Source organism: Megalobrama amblycephala, linkage group LG22 (genome assembly GCF_018812025.1).
Source record: "Megalobrama amblycephala isolate DHTTF-2021 linkage group LG22, ASM1881202v1, whole genome shotgun sequence".
NCBI classification, from domain to species: Eukaryota; Metazoa; Chordata; class Actinopteri; order Cypriniformes; family Xenocyprididae; genus Megalobrama; species Megalobrama amblycephala.
The window spans coordinates 5,200,647-5,212,836 of record NC_063065.1 but is presented as its reverse complement, the minus strand read 5'-3'; the positions used below and the strand labels follow the sequence as shown (position 1 = coordinate 5,212,836).

At 33.3% G+C, this 12,190-nt stretch overlaps 1 protein-coding gene across 1 annotated transcript; it reads left to right on the top strand.

The window, feature by feature from the left end:
• Positions 1 to 640: 640 nt before the first annotated feature.
• ube2ib (ubiquitin-conjugating enzyme E2Ib) lies at positions 641 to 8,360 on the top strand. The gene is made up of 7 exons (XM_048174707.1): positions 641 to 893; positions 2,044 to 2,120; positions 5,083 to 5,166; positions 5,250 to 5,322; positions 5,397 to 5,506; positions 5,613 to 5,692; positions 7,572 to 8,360. The coding sequence occupies exons 2-7, from the start codon at positions 2,055 to 2,057 to the stop codon at positions 7,633 to 7,635; spliced, it is 477 nt and encodes a 158-aa protein (XP_048030664.1). The 5' UTR covers positions 641 to 893; positions 2,044 to 2,054; the 3' UTR covers positions 7,636 to 8,360.
• The last annotated feature ends 3,830 nt before the right edge of the window (positions 8,361 to 12,190 follow it).

Here is a 12,190-nt window from a genome sequence, read left to right as displayed (position 1 = left end):
CTATTCATGTGTGGTTTTCCACATCACTGACGTATATAAAGTCATTAATATCATCAGAACAGAGTTTTCTGTGGATGTTCAATGTATGAAGAATGCTTGTACTGAGACATCACTGTAAACGTGAGCTGAAAAAACTATAGCCTTGATTCAGTTGCTCCATATTTTTTTGTCCCATTCTCCAAAAATGAATTTTCTTGCCACACCTGCCAGTGTTTATAAGCCCAAATTTTCATTTGCAGCCATCAAACTGTATTCTGCATTAATGAATTAACTTGTGGCAAATGTGAAGATCATACTGAGTCTCTAGACATGTTGTAAATGTTGAGGCCCATTGTGACTTTGTCACTGACATGTTTGTTTTGGTGATTTTACTAATCCAATTTCACAGAATGTAACAAGCATCACACAGACAGACCGATAAATAGACAGACAAATAGATAGATAGATAGATAGATAGATAGATAGATAGATAGATAGATAGATAGATAGATAGATAGATAGATAGATAGATAGATAGATAGATAGATAGATAGATAGATTTTTTTTTTAAATCTGGTACTGTCCCTTTAAATTTTAGCCGTCTATTGGAATGCCTGTTCTAAATGTTTCCACGAGGGAAAACTCAACGCCTCATATTTCCAAACACATGGCGCCTATACGTCTAAGCTAAAATATTTCAACAATTCAATCGGTTAAAAGAACAACATTAGCGTTATTTCAATTGATCCCGAGTTTTCCTGCAGGCGATCTGCGAGCGGCACGCTGGTCCTGATTAGACTGCTTCACTCAGAACCGAATGTGTTTTCGGGAGGGAAACTTCACAGCTTTGGTACCGAGTCAAACACGGTTCGAGTGAGCGGGCCCAGAAGACGAATAACACTGGGATTCTCAAGGTAAGGCGGCCCTGTCCGTACAGGCGAGGCGTTATTGTGTTTTGGTAACTAATAAACGTTCGCATCGGTTTTGTTTGGTATGGTTGCTGTGTGAACGCGCGCTCGCGTCAAAGGAAGTCGAGTTTCTTTGTCCTGCGCGCTCATGAACCGCGTTCCAGCGCTGGACTCCATATTTATTGACATTTTATGATGTCACAATGTTAAGTTAAAACCTTTCCTTGATTATAGTGTTATACTATGGAGTTAAAATCACATTATGTCATAGTGTGGCGTCAACTTCTATTATGAGCACTTAAAAATCTGTATTGTGAGGCCATAATCAAGGTTGTAAACTATCATAATCTGGAGTTTTACCTTTTATTATATCGTTGTAATTGGAAGTAAATATCCTCAGTTATAATTATGATGTTTGATTGATTACACAGTGTCACGTAAAATCTTAATTATGATGTCACATTGTGGATCAATTTTACATTGTGTAATACTGTGAAGTTAAGAAATCGTGATTATTTGACCATATAAAAGTGTTTTTGGGGTGAACTGTCATGTCAAGGGATCCAATAATCATTGGGAATCAAAAAATTAATATTTGTAAATAATTTAACATAAATGAATTTGCTGTATTTAGAGGCAAAGATCACTATTACTATTATTTGAACCGTTGGCACAGCTTACCCCAAAGCTACAATATTGGAAAAATTATTAATTTGTAGTAACTCATGGCGAAATATATATAGCCAATTAGTTTACGAGTTTTTATATGTTGGTAATTCACCAACATTTACAGTGTATCGTTTAGAGCTAGATACAATTTCTTTGACGTCATATTCATTAAAAAAATTACTTTCACATGCGAAAAAATTAAGTTTCACAGAAGAATCTTTATAACGTTTCTCATGTGCATCAGTCACAAGCAGGTGTATATGATAGACACTTTCTAAGTATATGTTTGGTACTTCCCCTTTAAATATTAGATATGTATTAAATATTAAATATATTAAATATTGCCCCCCTAAATATGTCCCTTTAACTATATTTTGTTTTGGTGAATTCCAGTTTCACACAATGTAAAAACTTACCAAAAACACCGGATGGATGGATGATGGGCTCTTATACATATATAATAAATATAATGTGCACTTCTCCATAGGATCAGTGGTCATGTCTGGCATTGCTCTGAGTCGACTTGCACAAGAGCGCAAAGCATGGAGGAAAGACCATCCATTCGTAAGTAACATTCTTTTAATGAATGCATTTACAATCTACATAATCAGTTTTATACTCTGCACATTTATAATCCTACAAGTAATTGCTGGTTTTATATACTATTAAATAACCCTGTAACGCATTGTATCCTCTGGTGTAGGGCTGGGTGGTATATCGAGTCTGTATGATATATTTTTATGAGCGATTATAGAATGAGGCAATACCGTTTATATCGATATACAGTAGTTTGATATGAGCACATCTGGAAAAATAGCGGTGGACATAGAGTGAGCTGCTGCGCGGAAATTTGTCCTACATGAGACATATGCTAAATATTAAAGGTGCCGTTGAATGGAAAATTGAATTGACCTTGGCATAGTTGAATAACAAGAGTTCAGTAGATGGAAATGACATACAGTGAGTCTCAAACTCCATTGTTTCCTCCTTATATAAATCTCATTTGTTTAAAAGACCTCCAAAAAACAGGCGAATCTCAACATAACACAGACTGTTACGTAACAGTCGGGATCATTAATATGTACGCCCCCAATATTTGCATATGCCAGCTCATGTTCGAGGCATTAGACAAGGGCAGCCAGTATTAACGTCTGGATCTGTGCACAGCTGAATCATCAGACTAGGTAAACAAGCAAGAACAACAGCGAAAAATGGCAGATGGAGCAATAATAACTGACATGATCCATGATAGCATGATATTTTTAGTGATATTTGTAAATTGTCTTTCTAAATGTTTCGTTAGCATGTTGCTAATGTACTGTTAAATGTGGTCAAAGTTACCATCGTTTCTTACTGTATTCACGGAGACAAGACTGTCGTTATTTTCATTTTTAAACACTTGCAGTCTGTATAATTCATAAACACAACTTCATTCTTTATAAATCTCTCCAACTGTGTGTAATGTTAGCTTTAGCCATGGAGCACTATCAAACTCATTCAGAATCAAATGTAAACATCCAAATAAATACTTTACTCACATGATCCGACGCATGTATGCAGTAAGCATGATGAACATTTTGTAAAGATCCATTTGAGGGTTATATTAGCTGTGAGAACTTTGTTTATGCACTGTATTATAGTCGAGAGCTTGGGGGGGCAGGGAGTGTGCAATTTAAAGGGGCCGCAGCCTGAATCGGTGCATAGTTAATGATGCCCCAAAATAGGCAGTTAAAAAAATTAATAAAAAAAAATTTATGGGGTATTTTGAGCTGAAACTTCACAGACACATTCAGGGGACACCTTAGACTTATATTACATCTTGTGAAAGAACGTTCTAGGGCACCTTTAAAGGGTTAGTTCACTCAAAATGAAAAAAATAGTGTCATTTATTACTCACCCTCATGCCATTCCACACCCGTAAGACCTTCGTTCATCTTCGGAACACAAATTAAGATATTTTTGATGAAATCCGATGGCTCAGTGAGGCCTCCATTGCCAGCAATGACGTTTCCTCTCTCAAGATCCATAAAGGTAATAAAAACATATTTAAATCAGTTCATGTGAGTTCAGCAGTTCTATCTTAATATTATAAGTGACGAGAATACTTTTTGCGCCCCAAAAAAACAAAATAACGACTTTTCAATGATATCTAGTGATGGCCGATTTCAAAACACTGCTTCGAATCTTTTGTTTCAAATCAGTGATTCAGATCGCGTATCAAACTGCTGAAATGATGTGACTTTGGCGCTCCGAATCACTAATTCGAAACCTAAGATTCAAAGCATTCTCGTCACTTTATAATATTAAGATAGAACCACTGAACTCGCATGAACTGTTTTAAATGTGTTTTTAGTACCTTTCCGGATCTTGAGAAGTTTAATGGCATTGCTGTCAATGCAGGCCTCACTGAGCCATCGGATTTCATCAAAAATGACTTAATTTGTGTTCAGAAGATGAACGAAGGTCTTACGGGTGTGGAACGACATGAGGGTGAGTAATTAATGACATTATTTTAATTTTTGGGTGAACTAACCCTTTAAAAGGCATTATTTTTGTTTTTGGATTGTAATGTTAGAATGTATGTAATGTGATTTTAACCCTTTTTTTGCACATAAATATATAGCAGGCATATTCAAATGGCGATCCAGGTCCGGACCCTGGCTTGGTTCCAACTGGACTGCAAGACATAAATGAATAGACAAGAATGACAATAGCACCATTTTACTGTTTCTAAATGTGTCAAAAAAACAGAGCGGTGCACATCACAAGCGCTCAGGGTCATTTATGGTAATGATGTTTCGCCACTATATTGTCTAATATTTTTATCTAGAGACAAACGCGCTTCGTTCAAGAACTTTCCGTTCCGTGCACATATTTTTCTCTCGCTGAAGACTCTGAAATGCCACATTAAGAGCTGCAGATGACGTGGTTATTTTAACAACGGTGGTAGAAACACAGTGAGCAGCAAAATAGGTGGATGCCTGCACTAAAATATAGTTTTGCTGCAAATATAGTTATTTTTATCTGTAATACAAATATGACTCTGACTGTTCAAACCAGGTTTGTGACAAGATGTTTTTTCCATCTACATTTAACATTATTAATCAGCATGTTGAACATTTCAAAATAAACTTTTAATTGTTATAATTGGGGAAATTATTTGTAGATGGCAAGGAAAGACATAAACTTTGTGTTTATATCTCATATGTGTGTGTGTGTGTGTGTGTGTCCGGACCTCCGCTGGGAAGGAAGGAGACCAGAACTCTTGGGACTTTAATTAAATACCCCTAATATATAGCATAGCCTACCTGTTTTTGTTTACTGTATTTGTTTTCTTAGCTTTAAATCTCAGCATTGTTTGTTGGACCACATTAGGCAGGATTTATTTTTTTTCCAAATAGGAAAAAAGTAGAAAATACTTCGATATATGCCGTATATCACCATTCAGCCAAAATATTTTTGGCCATATTGCCTAGCCCTACTCTGGTGTTCACTTAGTGCTTTTGTCCCAACCAAATGTTCCCAGGGCTTTGTTGCTGTGCCGACGAAAAACCCTGACGGCACCATGAATCTTATGAACTGGGAATGTGCTATTCCAGGAAAGAAGGGGGTAAGACTGTTCATTTAAGCTTTAATTGCATGAATCCACTAGATTTGTAACATCATGTGAAATTTCTCTCCATCTCTCCCTAGACTCCATGGGAAGGAGGTCTGTTTAAGTTAAGGATGCTGTTTAAAGACGACTACCCCTCATCACCCCCAAAGTGTGAGTTTTGCACAAACATATTCAGTCCGTGTTGCCTGAACCACACCTCACGAATGCTCACTTCTCTTTCGTAGGTAAATTTGAGCCTCCGCTCTTCCACCCGAATGTGTATCCGTCAGGAACGGTGTGTCTTTCCATCCTGGAGGAGGATAAAGACTGGAGACCTGCCATCACCATTAAACAGGTCACCTAAAACTATATTCCTCTCTAGTCAGTGGTATTCCACTGCTTTGTTTCCTAAAGTACACTATTATAAAACTCTTCTGGTGTTTTTTTTTTTACTTCTTCAGATCCTGTTAGGGATTCAGGAGCTCTTAAATGAACCGAACATACAGGATCCAGCTCAGGCAGAGGCGTACACTATATACTGGTATGTTTAACACATGCAGAGAGTTATAGTACATACTGCGTACTGAAGGGTTGCACTGTTCCAGATTCTAGTGAGCTGTCTACTCATGGACTACATGATCTAAGGCAGCAAGAGAACCTCATGAGCGGTTCATTTGAAATGCTCTGCATCAGCGACAACTCTTTAATGCACAGAAATATTGGTATTAAAGAGTAAACCATATAAAAAACACTCACAAGAAAGCACAGGTTAGCATGTTTCCAAGCTAATAATCTGGTAATCACGAATATGTACATAAAAATATTTGGCCTCCATAAAAAACTGGACCATATGTGGACCATATTCGGTCTTATGACCGAAGCCAATTATGACATGAAAAGTAGAAATTAGGAGATGGTCATAACTATGACATTTTTTTGGTCTTAATTGACTCAGAACTGACAATTCGCAATTTTGACTTGTCAGTTTTGACTTTTTCATGTTGTAATTATGACTTTTAAGATCTCATAATTATGATCTTTTTGTCTAAATTTAAACTTTTGATTTGATTATCTCATTTAAGCCATTTCTACTGCATTAGTGAACATTAAAAATAATGTTTGGTAAATCATAATTTTTACATAAAAAGCCAATTATCTCTTTTTAACTCTTTGTTATAATTATGACATCAAAATTTGGACACTTTTATCTCATAATTTACTTCTCTCATTTAACCCATTTCCACCCTATAAGTGAATATGTAAACATTTTGGTAAATCATAAAAAAATTATCTTTTTAACTCATAATTTTTACTCTTTGTTATAATTATGACTTAGTATCTCATAATTATGACCTTTTTGTGTAAATTTCATAATCTCATAATTATGATGTAAAAACTATGACATACTTTTATCTCATAATTTACTTTGATCTCATTTAACCCATTTCCACCTCAAGTGAATATGAAAAATATAGTGTTTGGTAAATCATAATTACGACATAAGCCAATTATTTATTTTTATCTCATAATTTTTACACTTTGTTATAATTATGACTTCTTATCGCATAATTATGACTTTTTGTCTAAATTTAAACTTTATCTCATAATTATGACGTCAAAATTTTGACACATACTTTTATCTCATAATTTACTTCTCTCATTTAACCCATTTCCACCGCATAAGTGAATATGAAAAATGTTTGGTAAATCATAATTATGACATAAAAAGCCAATTATCTTTTTAACTCATAATTTTTACTCTTTGTTATAATTATGACTTAGTATCTCATAATTATGACCTTTTTGTGTAAATTTCATAATCTCATAATTATGACATACTTTTATCTCATAATTTACTTTGATCTCATTTAACCCATTTCCACCACAAGTGAATATGAAAAATATAATGTTTGGTAAATCATAATTATGACATAAAAAGCAAATGATCACTTTTTATCTCATTTTTATTAGCTTTATTAGCATCTCATCATTAGGAGCTTTTATAATTAAGAGAGTCAAAATGTTGACGATTTTATATCATAATAATTATGACTTTGTATCTCATAATTTTGACTTTTTATGTCATCATTGATTTACCAAAGCATATTTTTTTTATTATGTGTCAGAAATGGGCTTCCATAGTTTTATTTAAATAGAACTATTTTCAGTTAACTTTATTCAGTATTAGCACGGAGACCATTGCCATGCATTCTTATTCATAAGGCGGCGTTATTTTGCTGCAGTGTTTGGCTATGTGCATTTATATACGTTTCTATAAGTAACACTGTAGTCCTGTGAGAAACATCGTTTCGTTCCTACATATAGCAGAATGAAGCTCACATGACTTGACTCACTAGTTTCTGGAGCAGCGAGTGTGAGATGTTCCATGCATTGATTGCTCTGTGCGTTTTTGTTTACAGTCAGAATAGAGTGGAGTACGAGAAAAGAGTTCGTGCACAGGCCAAAAAATTCTCCCCGTCGTAAAGCGAGACCGAGACGAATGGAAAGAGGGATTATGTGAATACTCGTGCTATCCTCTCACCGGGACTAAAAGGACTTAAAATATGATGTCTGTGCCATCAACCCCAAACCCTTCCCATGAACCACAAAATTTACACTCTTACACACTCCTCCTCTTCCCTTTTAATTTCATTTAGAACACAGTCATGAATTCAGTATCCACAGGTCTTGTTGCATTTCAAACCAGCTTGTAAGAAATCACATCAACTTCAGTCTTCGATCGAAGCGGACTGTTGGGATTTTAGCTCCTTTATTCATTTGGCGTCTGTCTGCGTGCTTACGTGCACTCGTCATTTTATTATGTTTGTAAAGTTTCCCCTCGAAAACGTGCGAGCGAGTGTGCGTGTGTGTGTTCCAGCGTGGCTCTGGTTTAGAGGTTGGTTTGTTGCGTCATATATGTGGGATAGTGCCTCGCGGTGACATTTCCCCTCAGAATGCTGATCTAGGACCAGTTTCCTCTCCATTGGGCCTGTTTGTGTTTGACCAGCCACATGGTCTTAGATCTTTCTAGGATTGTCTAATGCTGATTCGTTGAATAAAGTCCAGAGTAATTGCTCCTGTGAGCAGCAGAACCAGAGTCCAATTCTCTTAAACATGCTGTACATGGTTTCTTGTTTGTTTGATGGGAACATGTGTCCTGTGTTCACACTGATTGTGTCTGTATGTTTAATAAAGCTCTTTCTACAAAATGCGTCTGCAGACTGTTTTGTAGATGCGTTCTTGTGTTCAAAAACAGCTTGACGTTCAATCGTGGGACAGCGCTTTGATGCTCATGATGACTACTAAAAACAGAAAATGGTGAGACGCGACAGCCAAAGATAATTCTTTTGCGTGATGCCGAATGCACAGTTGTTGACTGACTTGATATATCTCAGATGTTTCATACACATTGCATTTTTATTTATATAGAATGATGATAATGTAAACAAAAAGCTATAGCAGTAAACTGACAGCATTTTAGAATTGCTTTAAATATAATTCAACAAAGTACATTCAAAAATGATAAATTGATTTTAGCAAGTATTTTAAAAACTTAAAGTCACAAGTCCTAAAATTGAAAGCAATTAGCAGATAATGCCTGACTGAATACATTTTCATTTATACTTTTTTTTTTTATAAAAAGCACATATAGTATGTTAATGCATTACCTAATATGTGAAGATAAAAATGCATGCATTATTGTTAAAATTCAACCTTGTTTCCAAGCATTTGCCATATATATATAGTACCTGTCAGAGGTTTGGAAACATTAATGTTTTTGGAAAGTCTATTCTGCTCACCAATGCTGCATTTATTTCATAAAAAAATACAGTAATACTGCAAAATATTACAAATGAAAAAACTATTTGAATATATTTTTCACGCTCTGCAGCACAGCATTGCCCAACAAAGTTTTCTTAAGCCCTATCTTCAGTAAATTTTTCTTGAAATGATTACAACCAATTAGGTTGAGAAAGTACCAAAGAACAGTCCAGTAAGTCACTATCAAGCACCATTTAAAGGTGAGACGTCCTGTTCTGACACATGGTCACAGGAGCACATGGTGTGAGAAAAAGGCAAGATTATTTGCTTTAGTAATCTTATTTAAAATCATATGAACTGTACATAAAAATATGTGTGTTTGTGTATGAAGGTGTAGAGAAGCCTTTTGTCAGGCTTTATGAAGTTTTTTTTATTTTGCGTGTGCAGAAATTCAGTTTTTCTTTTCGTTGCCTCAGTGCAACGTTGTGCAATAAGGGGTAGTTTTTGAGGATGTTTTGGACAATACCTCACATTGGCCATAATGTGTTATAAGAAGTGAAGATGCAGGGTTCCTGGGTGTGTAGGAACACCCAAAGTGATGTGCAAAAATTGTAACACACCACTATTTCACAGCAGAAAAGAACTGCTTTTTGAAATTTCATATGGAGTGAAATCTTATCACTTGACACATTACATGATACAAACCTATGCATGTATCAACTTCAATAAAGCAATGTCTTTCAAGTGATTTTCCCTTTTTACTTCATGTATTCTTGACATTTTTTTTTGATTTTGATGATAATTTTCTCTATGATTCTGTACCATTGTTGCACAACGTTGCCAACGAAAAAATATTTTGGGGTGGGGGTCAAAAAAAAAAAAAAATCAATAAAATGTTCCCAAATGAACCAAAAAATGATGTGGAATATATTTTTTTCATGTGCCATCAACGTGTGCAGTAGAGGGTTAAACAATGATACCATTTTTAACATTTGTGGTAAGATTATAAAAGAAATGAATACTTTTATTCATCAAGCATGCATTAAATTGATCAAAGTGACAGTGAAGACATTTATAAAATTACAAAAGACTTGATGCAAAAAAAATGCAAATAAATGCTGTTCATTGAACTTTCTATTCATCAAAGAATCCTGAAAAAAAAGCATTTCCACAAAAATGTTAAGCAGCAAAAACTGTTTTCAACATTGATAATAATAATAATAATAATAAATGTTTCTTGAGCAGCATATCAGAATGATTTCTGAAGGATCATGTGACACTGAAGACTGGAGTAATGATGCTGAAAACACAGCTTTGATCACAGGAATAAATTACATTTTAAAATATAGATAGAAAACTGTTATTTTAAATTGTAATATTTTGCAATATTTTTTACAGTATTTTTGATTAAATAAATGCAGCCTTGGTGAGCAGAAGTACGGAAGAGGATTAGGGCCAAGCAATAATAAAAAATAAAACCATCTCGAGATTAAAAAGTGTTAAATTTCGAGAAAAAACTCGTTAAATTTCGAGAAAAAAGTCTAAATAAAATGTTGAGAATAAACTCGTTAAATTACGAGAAAAAACTCGTTGAATTTCAAGAAAAAAGTCGAGATAAAATGCTGAGAATAAAGTCATTACATTATGAGAAAAAAAGTTGTTAAATTATGAGAAAAATGTCATTTAATTTCAAGGAAAAAAGTCAAGATAAAATGTTGAGAATAAAGTCATTAAATTACGAGAAAAAACTTGTTAAATTTCATAATTTAATGACTTTATTCTCAACATTTTATCTCGACGTTTTTCTCGAAATGTAATGTTTTTTCTCGTAATTTAACGAGTTTATTCTCGTAATTTAACGACTTTTTTCTTGTAATTTAACGAGTTTATTCTCTACATTTTATCTCGACTTTTTTCTCGAAATTTAATGAGTTTTTTCTCATAATTTAACGAGTTTATTCTCGTAATTTAACGACTTTTTTCTTGTAATTTAATGACTTTTTTCTTGTAATTTAATGACTTTATTCTCAACATTTTATCTCGACTTTTTTCTCGAAATTTAATGAGTTTTTTCTCGTAATTTAACGAGTTTATTCTCGTAATTTAACAACTTTTTTCTTGTAATTTAATGACTTTTTTCTTGTAATTTAATGACTTTATTCTCAACATTTTATCTCGACTTTTTTCTCGAAATTTAACAAGTTTTTCTCGTAATTTAACAAGTTTTTTCTTGTAATTTAACGAGTTTATTCTCAACATTTTATCTCGACTTTTTTCTCGAAATTTAATGAGATTTTTTTCGTAATTTAACGAGTTTATTCTCGTAATTTAACGAATTTATTCTCGTAATTAAATGACTTTATTCTCGTAATTTAATTACTTTATTCTCAACATTTTATCTCGACTTTTTTCTCGAAATTTAACAAGTTTTTTCTCGAAATTTAACAAGTTTTTTCTTGTAATTTAACGAGTTTATTCTCGTAATTTAATGACTTTATTCTCGTAATTTAATGACTTTATTCTCGTAATTTAATGACTTTATTCTCAACATTTTATCTCGACTTTTTTCTCGAAATTTAACGAGTTTATTCTCATAATTTAACGACTTTTTTCTCGTAATTTAATGACTTTTTTCTCGTAATTTAATGACTTTATTCTCAACATTTTATCTCGACTTTTCTCGAAATTTAATGAGTTTTTTCTCGTAATTTAACGATTTTTTTCTCGTAATTTAACGAGTTTATTCTCGTAATTTAACGACTTTTTTCTCGTAATTTAATGACTTTTTTCTCGTAATTTAATGACTTTATTCTCAACATTTTATCTCAACTTTTTTCTCGAAATTTAACAAGTTTTTTCTCGTAATTTAACGAGTTTATTCTCGTAATTTAATGACTTTTTTCTCGTAATTTAATGACTTTATTCTCAACATTTTATCTCGACTTTTTTCTTGAAATTTAACAACTTTAATCTCGAGATGGTTTTATTTTTTTATTATTGCTTGGCCCTAATCCTCTTCCGTACAGAAGAGACTTCTTTCAAAAAATAAAAATTGTAATGTTTCCAAAATTTGACAGGTACTGTACACTACCATTCAAAAGTTTGTGACCGGTAAGATCTTTAAATGTTTTTGAGTCATCAAGACTGCATTTATTTGATCAAAATACAGCAATATTGTGAAATATTATTACAATTCAAAATAACATTTTTGTATTTTAGTGTATTTTAAAATGTAATTTATTTTTGTGATCAAAGCTGAATTTTTAGCAGAATTCTT